This window comes from Diadema setosum, chromosome 4 (assembly GCF_964275005.1).
Source record: "Diadema setosum chromosome 4, eeDiaSeto1, whole genome shotgun sequence".
NCBI classification, from domain to species: Eukaryota; Metazoa; Echinodermata; class Echinoidea; order Diadematoida; family Diadematidae; genus Diadema; species Diadema setosum.
This window is the reverse complement of record NC_092688.1, coordinates 8,805,259-8,819,423: the sequence shown is the minus strand read 5'-3', so window position 1 is coordinate 8,819,423 and position 14,165 is coordinate 8,805,259. Positions and strand designations below refer to the sequence as shown.

The 14,165-nt window shown below is 39.6% G+C and overlaps 1 protein-coding gene across 1 annotated transcript in view; it reads right to left on the bottom strand.

The window, feature by feature from the left end:
* Positions 1-14,165, bottom strand: part of LOC140227544 (ARF GTPase-activating protein GIT2-like) — a 101,246-nt gene that overhangs the window by 85,220 nt on the left and 1,861 nt on the right. The window contains exon 2 of the mRNA XM_072307949.1: positions 13,915-14,051. Coding sequence (XP_072164050.1) covers positions 13,915-14,051 — 137 coding nt within the window. The remainder of the gene's footprint in view (positions 1-13,914; positions 14,052-14,165) is intronic.

The following is a 14,165-nucleotide window of genomic DNA, read 5'->3' as shown; positions in this document are numbered from 1 at the left end:
AACATATAACATATACACTCTTAGAAAAAAAGGTTCTTTTGAGCACATTAAATGGTTCTCAGCACTGTCACAATAGCGACACCCTTTTAGGTGCTCGTGAGAACCTTTTCTAAATGGTGCTTGTCGGCACCTTTTGCAAAAGGTGCCCATTAGAACCTTTTTCCCGATGAAATGGTGCTCGTGAGTACCATTTAAAAGGTGCCCATGGGCACCTTTTTGACTAAAGATGGGCACCTTTTTGACTCTTTTCAAAAGGTGCTCATGGGAACCATTTCATTGGAAAAGGTTCTAATGGGCACCAATGTTAAAAGGTGCTGACAGGCACCATTTAAAAAAGGTTCTCACAGGCTCCAAAAAAGGTGTCGCTATTGTGACAGTGCTGAGAACCATTTAATGGTGCTCAAAAGAACCCTTTTTTTTTCTTAGAATGTAGTATGTGAATTGATGTCTGTGTATTTTTGGTGTGTTTCACATGCAGTGCTGGTAAGGTGCTTCACTGGCACCATTCTTAAAGGTACATTACCTATCTGCATTGAAAATGTGCATCACAAACTCATTTGAAATGAAATGAATTCATCTGAATTTCATCTCATCAGTCAAACATACGTTCAAAACATGTATATTAGCAATACATCAGCATATCATACATTATCATTGACACTAGAAAAAAAAAAAGAGCAAGGATAACAAACCAATACACATACACTTTCACAAGCATGTATACATGTACATGACATTCACCAATATTTTTTCATGAAACATTACTCAATAACTGAAAACCATAGAAATTTGCTCTTTCACAAATTCGCAGAAATATATTTATTCACCTTCACTTTTACAATCTAAAGTTGAGGTTTGTATTTGTCATGTTATAATCTGTCAAATATTCTTAACAAAATATTTTCATTTGTTCTCTAATTTTTTCCCACAATATTTGTCATTTGTGTACCGAGCAGTTCTTGAAACACCATCACACATCTCTGTACAGATGATATGAAATAGCATTTAGGTGCATCAGGCTTTTGAAATACATAACAAAATTTCTAATTCTCTGTGAAATAATTCCTGCATGGATGAGATACAGTAATTGTGTAAGTCTTAAGATAGGCAAAAGTCAAGTACATTACCTGCTTAAGTAGTATGAGGAACTTTTTCCACATATTTGCTAGTTTGTTCGGTGGTTTTTTTTTTCTTTTAACGCATATTTGTCCTAAAAGCAACTACAAAGGGCAGGAAAACAATTCCATTAAACAGGACCTTTGGTATTGTCACAGAAAAACATACATTATATTGCTGGTATGATACGTGGGATAGGATAAGCTTTACACTTCTTCGCTTCACTTCACTTCACATTCATAACGTCGAGTACTTGAATTGACTTATCTCTGTTTGTATACGAGTGACCTTTTTTGTTGCTGTTCTGCAATTTGAAAGCACCATAGACACATCTATACAACTGCAAATACAAGAAGAGTATCAATTCTGGTTAATCATGACTTCTGACAATTTACAGCATGTCTACGAAAACACACACAAAAAAGAAAAGAAAAGAAAAGAAAAGAACACATTGTTTTATAAGGAGAAGGATAATAAGAATCCAAAGGGGAAAAGAGCTAGGATACCACACCCACACAGTTTCACAAGCATGAATGAACAAAATTCCTCAACCATGATCTAAAATATATAACACTGGGAATCGATAAAAATTTGAAGAGTTTGATAGCAAAAACCGATGTCCATTTTTGAAGATTTTGAAGTACGGTCTCTGTCATAAAGTGCAAAATAATACCTTTTAAATTATATATTGGTTACTACATATAAAGGTACATTTTTGAAGTTATGGTCAAAAGAAGCAAAAATTTTCTTATTGTTCTCTTTATATTTCTTGACCTTTAATCGCAAATATCTCCATTTGGCAAATATGGACTTATCGGTTTTTGCGAACAAACTCTTCATTTACACTTTTTTTTTTTTTTTAAAGCAGAGCAACAAATTCATTAGAGTATTTGCAGGCCTAAAGCTGAGGTTTGAATTTGCTGTCCTATAACCTGCCTATGACAATAATATGTTGTTAGCATTTGTCATTTTGTTCACCAAATTTGCCAACAGTCTTTTAAACACCACCACCACGTACATGTACATTTTGTATTTCTGCAAAAGCAATATAAACTGGTGCATCAGTGCTTTGAAATAAATTACATAATCTTCAATTCTCTACACAATATGTAATTCCTGCGTGGGTATAAATGCAATAAGTTTTACCAGTCTAGGTGCAAACTTTAAAAGTGTGCAGAAATCGACCACACAATGACTGGAGAAGTATAAAGAGCATTTTCCGTTTGTGCTTTTAAAGTTTAGAACTATGAATGACTCCACTTCTCAGATTGGCATCTGGGTCCCGTTGCATAAAACTTTTTTAGCAACCTTAAGAAATTCAGGTTGGGATTTGTCCAACCTGAATTTTTAAAGGTTGCTAATCTAAGAATGTAAAATCCGTTGCATAAAAACTCTGGTTTGGAGCTTCCAACCGGAATTTTGTGATTTCAACCGGAAAAAAAATCCGGTTGGAGTTTTATGCAACGGGCCCCTGGTCTGATCTCATTACGTTTACCCCCCCCCCCCCCCCCCATACAATTGATTCAAAGCTGTTAAATGCAAATTATAGTGAAACATTATCACTGGTACATTGTAAGTTGCAAATACTGTATTGGGATCATAACAAAACATACATGACCCTCCATCACACAAACCAACAAAAAGTCGCCTGACATGAATATTTGGTTGACGGCAGATTGAGATGTTGAAAGAGCAGCTATAAAATACACTATAAGTCAATGCAAACGGACTTACCTACCCTATCTACATATTTCTCAAAGGTTTTCTCTCTGGCAGCATCAGTGTTTTTTCTTTGACTCAGCTCATTCTTGGCTAGGGTAGGTTTCTGGTCGATGCTGTCAACGGGCTATCGGGCTAAAATTGTCATTCTGATCGATACATTCTTTTGGTCACCCAGCTCATTCTTGACTAGCCCATCGGTTCTGTTTGATGCTGTCGATGGGCTATCACAGGCTGTCGTTCTGATCGATGTATCGTCTTAGCCACACAGCTCATTCTTGATTAGCCCAGGGTTCTGGCTGATGCTGCACATGGGCTATCCCGGGCTCTTATTCTGATGGATGAATTCTTGTGGCCGCCCACCTCATTCTTGGCTGGTGTTAAGCCTACGGTTCTGGCCGATGTTGTCAACGGTCTGTCACGGGCTGTCTCTCTGATCAATGTAGAGTCTACCTTTTTCCCTAACCGCACCAGCGACCCGAACAAGTACGTACTGCTTCATCGTCCAGGCCAGAGTTACTTGTTCCCTGGTTTCTGTGCATGTTGGTGTGTCCACTTCCCTGATATATGAAGTGAAAGATACAATAGACCTACACCGCGTTAATAAAACAATGTCATTGCTATAATTCGATAAACAGAACACGGCATTTCATGACATGACTCGTCACTTAGAACAAGCCTGAAAACATACGGAAGAGATTTTGACCTAACAGTTAGGCCTACTGGGCTGTAGACAGACCTCTATTGGCTCTAACGTTAACACTGACAGTTCGTCGCTTGCCCGGAAGAAGGGAACGAGCGCGCGAATACGCGTAAAAATAGATTTCGAGAAAATCGCAATTTAAAGTTTCAATTGACTATATCTTTGATATTTGAATATCAATACTGCTGAAAATTCACAAGTGAACAGATAATATTCCAATTTGGTACTAGCTAAAGTGGCTATAATGAATAATCTACAAATTGTATGATATTGCTTATGATCTTACCTCATGCAGGTCTTTTCTCGAAATCTATTTTTACGCGTATTCGCGCGCTCGTTCCCTTCTTCCGGGCAAGCGACGAGTTATAACATAGGGAGCCTAGACCCTATGGCCCGAATTCACAAAGGTGGTACAAATGAAACCATGGTTTAAACCATGGACAAAAAACATGGAGCGCCAAGTGTTGCACGGAATATTTCGTTACGAAATTGGTCATTTCGTCGATAAAATGACCATTTCGTTAACGAAATTATCATTTCGTGGATGAAATGTTCGGTTAGTTACAAAATGTTGTCATTTCATTACAAAATAATCATTTCATCGACGAAATGACTGATTTCGTAACGAAATATTCCATGCAACTCTTGGCGCTCCATGGTTTTTGTCCATGGTTTAAACCATGGTTTCATTTGTACCACCTTCGTGAATTCGGGCCTATGAGAACAAATTTCCTTATTGCATGTAACTGTTAGACGTTATAGACCTTACCTCGGGGCGCTCCTTGTACACAGTTATCTTTGCGTTCGGCGTTTGGGCTATGTTTCGGAGTCAGTAGACTCTATTTTTAACAGGCATAGAAATGTCTAAACGTTACATGCATACCTACCTAAGTAACTTAGCCCTGCTGAGTCGCTGTAAAAACGTGACAGCCATGCTCCGGCCCCGCACGGCGTCTGTTCGGGCTAGCCCATATGAGCCATTGCTACCGGTATGCCAAATTTCTAACGTTAATTGGGAGAAGTGTCAGGCCTAACATGTTATTGTTAGATCTGGATCTACTGTACCTGGTAAACATTACACAAGATAGCAGCTTCGATCAAATTAACGTGTTAGATCTAACATTAGGATCTAGCTAACCGTTAAGGTTAATCATTGACTGAAAACGAAAACTGAGTGATGAATCTTATCAACAGTAACACGTAACATTCTAACTTGATTTTGTATCAACGAATGTCATCTAAAAATGAGATAAAACCACATTAAAACTAAAAATCTTACCTCTTCTCCTAAACTGTGATGACTGCCATGGCGAAAATGGAATTGACAGTGACACGTTTCCAGTCCACTTTGTCAAAATTAATGTCTAACGTTTACCGGGTGCCGCTCGGACATGTGATGTGTTTATGTGTAAGTACAGTGTCTACAACACTAGCCGAGCCGTCTGCTGCATGCTGCATGCATTGGTATTGCATTGGCACTCTGCCGCTGTGCGGTGGTAGGTTTGTACAGGCGCAGGCAGGCAGCTAGCACAGGGCTACATAATATAGCCGCGGCGCGTGCCGCCGCGGTTACATAGTCCTACAGTGCAGTACTAGTATGTGTACGTTTACGCGTACGTATATCTGATCGAGCGCTAAAATTGGATGGTGGCAGCTGTCAGTTGGCACGCAGCCAAGAGAAGTCATTAGTCTACGATAAAAACAATATATGTACTTTTTATTATCACAGCAGTAGAAACACATACAATATTTTTGTACCAATACCACAGTTTTGGTGATTCTTACATCTGACATTCGAATATACAGCAAGGGGAAAAATGAAAGTGGACCTAAAGATATTGTTTGACCTGCAGGAGTACCACAAATAACACTCGGGGACTGGATCGCATACTAGCAAATGGTGACGAACGGAACCATTTCGATTGGGAACCATTTATAGGTGCTCATCGGAACCATTTTGCGAGAACCATCTGATGAGAACCAGTTTGGAGCCGACGAGAACCATTTGAGAACCTTTTTTTCTTAGAGTGTATACAGTTACGGTTTATTGAGAAAAACCCTGATATCTCCTTATATTTTAGGTTTTATTGCAAATATTTCATATGGTAGGATGTTTTATGATACAACAGACCTACACATCCTATGCATTAAATGTGATATCTTGAACATTTTTGAATCACTGCTCCCAAAGGTAAACTGGACCTTTAAAGCATGATTATTGTGAGACTAGATTGTTATGAATACCTCTTATGGAAATCTTTTACTGAACTGTAATTATTTCTGTAATCCGACTAGAATTATTCTGTTTCGTGTATTCTTGATCGTCACCAAAACACGAAGATTGCTGTCTTTAAACCTGATAAGTGAAGTCGATTTTATATTCGTAGAGGAATAAATAGGTTGTTTTTTTTTTTCGTGTTTATTTTTCATTGGCAGCGAATAAACTTGCTTCGATATACTTAGTAATAGTTTAGTAGACTGTAATATCATTTGCTGGAAGCCGAGTTGATTTCTTTCTTCTTTTTTGTATGGGCACCTACTCATGATCGTCACCAAATCACGGAAGTTGCTATGTTTTAGTGTCTTTATCTTTCAGTGACACAAACTTGCTTCACGGAAGCTCCCATAGAGCTGTCTTGGACGGTCCGTACGCGATGTGGTTGGTCCCCCGCGAGAAAAATGCTCACACAATAGGTCCCCCGCGAGAAAGTGCGTATACACAAAAGGTTCCCCGCGAGAAAACGTTTGGTCCCCCGCGAGATAGTTCGAACACAATGCCCCCCCCCCCCCCCCCAAAGGAAGCGTTTGGTCACCCGCGACAGTGTTCATACACGGTACGCCAAGGGCATGGTAAACAAGAAAAGAACAAAATCCCTTCGTGTCAATAAAAAGCATCAACCCAATTAACGTATTCGTATATAAGAATCGTCATCTGTCTTTTCTTTTCATTTTCTGATACAAAAACATACCAGCACACTTTTTAAAGTATGATTGTTGTGAGCCTAGGGAAGTCTTTTTGTGAACCGTATTTGCTTGAATCCGACTTAATTTTTTGTTTCGTGTGCTTATGACCGTCACCAAAACACAAAGATTACTGTCTTTAACGTTCTTGGTGAACTCGCCATTATTCGTCGAGGAATACGAGAGTTTTGTCTATATTTTTCATTGACAGCAAATAAAACTTACGTTAGATACACTGTTGTAATAGCAGACTGTAAAAAATATCATTTTTGCTGGGATCCGAGATGATTTTTTCCGTTTTGTGTAGGCGCCTACTCACAATCGTTACCAAAACACGAAAGATTATGATAAGTGAATTCGCAATTATAATTTTAGAGGACGAAGAGGTTGTTTTGTTCTAGTGCCTTTATCTTTCAGTGACAGTACACAAACTTGCGTCAGGTGAGTTCCTATATGGTGCAGTCTTGGACGGTCCGTACGCGATGTGGTTGGTCCCCCGCGATTTTTCCGTTTTGTGTAGGCGCCTACTCATGATCGTCACCAAAACACGAGAGATTATGATAAGTGAATTCGCAATTATAATTTTAGAGGACGAAGAGGTTGTTTTGTTCTAGTGCCTTTATCTTTCAGTGACAGTACACAAACTTGCGTCAGGTGAGTTCCTATATGGTGCAGTCTTGGACGGTCCGTACGCGACGTGGTTGGTCCCCCGCGAGAAAAGTGCTCACACAATAGGTCCCCCGCGAGAAAGTGCGTATACACAAAAGGTTCCCCGCGAGAAAACGTTTGGTCCCCCGCGAGATAGTGCCAACACAATGCCCCCCCCCCCCCTCGAAAGGAAGCGTTTGGTCACCCGCGACAGTGTCCCTTCGTGTCAATAAAAAACATCAACCCAATTAACGTATTCGTATATAAGAATCGTCATCTGTCTTTTTTCATTTTCTCATACAAAAACATACCAGCACAGTTTTTAAAGTATGATTGTTGTGAGCCTAGGGAAATCTTTCTGTGAACCGTATTTGCTTGAATCCGACTTATTTTTTTTTTGTTTTGTTTCGTGTACTTATGATCGTCACCAAAACACGAAGATTACTGTCTTTAACGTTTATTGGTGAACTCGCCATTATATTCGTCGAGGAATAAGAGTTTTTTGTCTTTATTTTTCATTGACAGCAAATAAAACTTACGTTAATACACTTTTGTAAGACTGTAAAAAATATCTTCTTTTTTTTTTTTTTTGCTGGGATCCGAGATGATTTTTCCGTTTTGTGTAGGCGCCTACTCATGATCGTCACCAAAACACGAGAGATTATGATTAGTGAATTCGCAATTATAATTTTAGAGGACAAAGAGGTTGTTTTGTTCTAGTGCCTTTATCTTTCAGTGACAGTACACAAACTTGCGTCAGGTGAGTTCCTATATGGTGCAGTCTTGGACGGTCCGTACGCGATGTTTTTCGTGTTTATTTTTCATTGGCAGCGAATAAACTTGCTTCGATATACTTAGTAATAGTTTAGTAGACTGTAATATCATTTGCTGGAAGCCGAGTTGATTTTTTTCTTCTTTTTTGTATGGGCACCTTCTCATGATCGTCACCAAATCACGGAAGTTGCTATGTTTTAGTGTCTTTATCTTTCAGTGACACAAACTTGCTTCACGGAAGCTCCCATAGAGCTGTCTTGGACGGTCCGTACGCGATGTGGTTGGTCCCCCGCGAGAAAAATGCTCACACAATAGGTCCCCCGCGAGAAAGTGCGTATACACAAAAGGTTCCCCGCGAGAAAACGTTTGGTCCCCCGCGAGATAGTTCGAACACAATGCCCCCCCCCCCCCCCCCAAAGGAAGCGTTTGGTCACCCGCGACAGTGTTCATACACGGTACGCCAAGGGCATGTTAAACAAGAAAAGAACAAAATCCCTTCGTGTCAATAAAAAGCATCAACCCAATTAACGTATTTGTATATAAGAATCGTCATCTGTCTTTTCTTTTCATTTTCTGATACAAAAACATACCAGCACACTTTTTAAAGTATGATTGTTGTGAGCCTAGGGAAGTCTTTTTGTGAACCGTATTTGCTTGAATCCGACTTAATTTTTTGTTTCGTGTGCTTATGACCGTCACCAAAACACAAAGATTACTGTCTTTAACGTTCTTGGTGAACTCGCCATTATTCGTCGAGGAATACGAGAGTTTTGTCTATATTTTTCATTGACAGCAAATAAAACTTACGTTAGATACACTGTTGTAATAGCAGACTGTAAAAAATATCATTTTTGCTGGGATCCCAGATGATTTTTTCCGTTTTGTGTAGGCGCCTACTCATAATCGTTACCAAAACACGAAAGATTATGATAAGTGAATTCGCAATTATAATTTTAGAGGACGAAGAGGTTGTTTTGTTCTAGTGCCTTTATCTTTCAGTGACAGTACACAAACTTGCGTCAGGTGAGTTCCTATATGGTGCAGTCTTGGACGGTCCGTACGCGATGGGGTTGGTCCCCCGCGAGAAAAGTGCTCACACAATAGGTCCCCCGCGAGAAAGTGCGTATACACAAAAGGTTCCCCGCGAGAAAACGTTTGGTCCCCCGCGAGATAGTGCCAACACAATGCCCCCCCCCCTCGAAAGGAAGCGTTTGGTCACCCGCGACAGTGTCCCTTCGTGTCAATAAAAAACATCAACCCAATTAACGTATTCGTATATAAGAATCGTCATCTGTCTTTTTTCATTTTCTCATACAAAAACATACCAGCACAGTTTTTAAAGTATGATTGTTGTGAGCCTAGGGAAATCTTTTTGTGAACCGTATTTGCTTGAATCCAACTTATTTTTTTTTTGTTTTGTTTCGTGTACTTATGATCGTCACCAAAACACGAAGATTACTGTCTTTAACGTTTATTGGTGAACTCGCCATTATATTCGTCGAGGAATAAGAGTTTTTTGTCTTTATTTTTCATTGACAGCAAATAAAACTTACGTTAATACACTTTTGTAAGACTGTAAAAAATATTTTTTTTTTTTTTTTTTTTTTTTTGCTGGGATCCGAGATGATTTTTCCGTTTTGTGTAGGCGCCTACTCATGATCGTCACCAAAACACGAGAGATTATGATTAGTGAATTCGCAATTATAATTTTAGAGGACGAAGAGGTTGTTTTGTTCTAGTGCCTTTATCTTTCAGTGACAGTACACAAACTTGCGTCAGGTGAGTTCCTATATGGTGCAGTCTTGGACGGTCCGTACGCGATGTGGTTGGTCCCCCGCGAGAAAAGTGCTCACACAATAGGTCCCCCGCGAGAAAGTGCGTATACACAAAAGGTTCCCCGCGAGAAAACGTTTGGTCCCCCGCGAGATAGTGCCAACACAATGCCCCCCCCCCCCCCCCCTCGAAAGGAAGCGTTTGGTCACCCGCGACAGTGTTCATACACGGTACGCCAAGGACATGTTAAACGAGAAAAGAACAAAATCCCTTCGTGCGGTGTCAATAAAAAACATCAACCCAATTAACGTATTCGTATATAAGAATCGTCATCTGTCTTTTTTCATTTTCTCATACAAAAACATACCAGCACAGTTTTTAAAGTATGATTGTTGTGAGCCTAGGGAAATCTTTTTGTGAACCGTATTTGCTTGAATCCGACTTATTTTTTTTTTTGTTTTGTTTCGTGTACTTATGATCGTCACCAAAACACGAAGATTACTGTCATTAACGTTTATTGGTGAACTCGCCATTATATTCGTCGAGGAATAAGAGTTTTTTGTCTTTATTTTTCATTGACAGCAAATAAAACTTACGTTAATACACTTTTGTAAGACTGTAAAAAATATCTTTTTTTTTTTTTTTTTTGCTGGGATCCGAGATGATTTTTCCGTTTTGTGTAGGCGCCTACTCATGATCGTCACCAAAACACGAGAGATTATGATTAGTGAATTCGCAATTATAATTTTAGAGGACGAAGAGGTTGTTATGTTCTAGTGCCTTTATCTTTCAGTGACAGTACACAAACTTGCTTAAGGTGAGTTCCTATACGGTGCAGTCTTGGACGGTCCGCACGCGATGTGGTTGGTCTCTCGCGAGAAAGCGAATGGTCCCCCGCGAGAAAAGTGCTCACACAATAGGTCCCCCGCGAGAAAGTGCATTATACACAAAAGGTTCCCCGCGAGAAAACGTTTGGTCCCCCGCGAGAAAGTGCGAACACAATGCCCCCACGCCCCCGCCTGCCAGAATTAGCGTTTTGTTCCCCGCGAGAACGTTCATAGACTGATTCGTCTCGCGAGGGGCATGGTGAACGAGAAAATTCTTTTCATGTCAATAAACTGCATCAACCCAAATAAAATATTCGCATCATCTGTCATATTTCTCATATAAAAAAATATCATTAGTATTAAATCCGAACATATAAAAAAAAAATTGTCTTCTCGGTCATAGATAACTGTGATATCATTTTCTTGAATCCCAAGTTATGTGTCATGATCGTCGCCAAAACACGAAGGATGGTGTCTTCTAAGTCAGTTAGTGAACTGACAATATTCTGAGAGTAATAAAAATTGATATGCTTCGTTATTTTTTCATCGATAACACAGACGTATACCTTACTCTGCCATTATCATTACTGAAAACGCCGAGAGTTTTTGCGTGGAGTCCACCAAGATTTGCGAAAGAAAAATGCATATAATTTTTTTTTTTTTATTTGTTTTCGTTTTCCTTTTGTCTACACAATGCATTACATGCCAGTGACAATTCATGGAAGCTTCATGCCACAAATATATCTATTTTACAGTGATATTTTCTTGTTAATGGACACGTGGACTTCAAGACATCATTCTCCCTATATTCCTTTGTCCCTCGTGAAAGGAGGTGTGTGTACCAACTGGTCTTCATCGAGTGGCAGGTGAACGTGGAGAATATTAGAACCTGCTTGTCATGAAAATAATCGAATGCGGTAAACAGTTGTACATTGTATTACGTTAGATATGGAGAAATCATTTAGGTCTTTTTGGCGAGGGGAAAAAAAAAAACAAATCCAAAACCACTCACGAAGGAATGTTGATAGCCAAAACTTTGAAAAGTAATAAGCAGCTTTGATGAGCGTGAAATTAATTGTCATGATTTTGCTGTCTAACCGGCTGGTGGCTTCATCACATAGGACTTACTCGTACGTAGTGAATTTCTCTATACGAGACCTTTCATGTATTTTTGTGATTGCATGTTTAGTCCAGCGATTAATCAAGCCTTTTCATTGTCCAGGGAACAAATAAAATTATTCGAACAAGTACAGTGTACACTATAATCGACTGTTCGATATTTCCTACCATGCACCAAAAGAAAGGCTATAGAATCATATCTTTGCAATGATCAACTCAGAGGAAGTTCTTTGATCGATATTTCCATGTTATTTACACGCTGTTTAATTACAGAATCCAGGGCGCGCATTCTTTCGTCTGGCACGCACCTGGGTGTGGCACCTGGTTTTGTGGAAATTTCCACAGGGGAGATGGGTGGGGTGTCAAGTTTCTTCGGTCCGAAGAGACCGCATAATAGTACTAGTATACAATCTCTTCACTTCTATTTACTGTCATTTGTTTATTTTCCCCTTATTTTTTTTTTTTTTTGCTGATAATGAACCTTAGATATAACTTTACGAAAGTTGTTACACGTGGTTCGTTTGGTGAACAACAATATTTGCGATGATGCTGCATAAGGTAAGTACAATGATCAGCTCACTGCATGCAGTACAATATTGTACTCGTTAGAATATCCTCGCCTTTGCATTAGTTTTGACACGGAGCTAATCTTTGACGGCGCGTCCCTCTCCACAAGCGCGCGCAACCGATCGGAAATTTACAAGCTTCCGAACGCAGGCAGGCAAAATTGCCACCAGTACTGGTTCATCCAAATCAACATGAACTACACTGTTTCTGGCCTCCGAACTCGATCTTTTTTCACAATTACCGCGGGTAGAAGTATGTTGGTGAAGTCACCACGCAGTTATAGCAACAGCAGGTTGTACAGCAGGCAGTACGGTGCACGCTCAGCTAGCCAGCGTAGCAATGAGACAAGCGATCAGCGATCTGCCTTTTCATGATCGATTACACTGTAATACATTTAGCAATCGATCGCGTGTGGATAAAAATCTCGCGGAAGCCTTGTGTGCGCCCGACCGTGGTGTCTCGCGGGGGACCGTGGTCCCCCGCGGGAAACTGTCCACTTTCTTTCGAGCAATACTGTAGACAGACTGCCACTTTGGAAAACATATTGCCACTTTTAATAGGACAGAGAAAACCAAATCTTTCTATGACTCCATCCTTTGGAATCACCTAAAATCCTCACAAGAGATTTGGAGGCATGACAAAATAATTGGAATGATATACACTGTATGACTGTACACAGTACCTGCTACTATCAAGTATAGCCAATGACTATAATACAGAGGACATCATAAAGTTAAAAACAAAACAAAAAAATCTTCTCTACCTGTATGGCTTGATATCATATGTATAAATGTCCTTTTGCATTTTATGCCATCTTTGAGATAATTGTAATGAGAGCTCTTTGTGCATTTCATGAATCCATTTATGACATACATGTACAGTACAGCAATGTCTTCTTTTTAACCAGTTGAGGACGAGACCCACGTATACTCGGGTGGGTGTCTATGAGAAATGCGTGTTATAGCAAAATCAGTCCATCCTCAATGGGTTAATATGTTGATAAATGTTTCAAAGAAGGAATATTAATGAAATAGGGCAATGATGTTACTTATCTATTCTGACACACAGTGTAACCTTAAGGGACAAGTTCACACAAAATTATGTGTGGCTAGAGTGCATGTAGAAACATTAGTACAGCATGTAGAACACATTCAGTGAAATTTTGCGGAAAATCAGACAGTCTGTTCAAAAGTTACGAATTTTAGATTTTCCGTGCAGCCATCATTTGATAAGAAGACTGTACTATTTTGTGATGCACACATGTGCATATGTTCAAATTTGTACCAGGATACAAAGAAGAAAATAAAGAGAAACAAAATTTCATTTTTTTAAAGAAAAGTACACATTCCCCAGACTTGCTTGACTGACACACGTTAAAGAGTGACGTTGTTTCCCCTGCTCTTTGAAAGAGTTAAGTCAATCACTCTTTCACTTTGCCAGAAATCTGGAAATATATTGAACTCTCTTTACAAGTGTGTATATCAAATGTCCTGCAGTGATGTCATAAACTGCTGTGCAGTCATCTTATCATCCAGCGAGTGCAGCGATAGCACTTTAAAAATTCATAACTTTTGAACAGATAATCAGATTTTCCTCAAACTTTCACCGATGTGTTCTACCAGATGTATTGCTGCATTTACTTAAAAATCTAAATTTGGGTGAACTTGTCCTTGAATCAGTTTGCACTGAAGCTTCAGATCTTTTCACCTCATAGAGACTTCTGGGCCACGGCGGGCCATGATGAAGGGCTCGGATCTGTGAGATGTGGCGCCCCAGACTTCTGTGAACACTGCAGCACTCATCACAGATGAGCACGCCCCTGTTCAGAGACGCCCAGCCAGGATCTGTGTGATACAAAGGGATGAAAATCATAAAGCTCATGCATGATTGCCTGCCACAAAAATGTGTACATGGAAGTCCTCCAATGGTTTTGACATACAACTGTAGCTGATCTGACA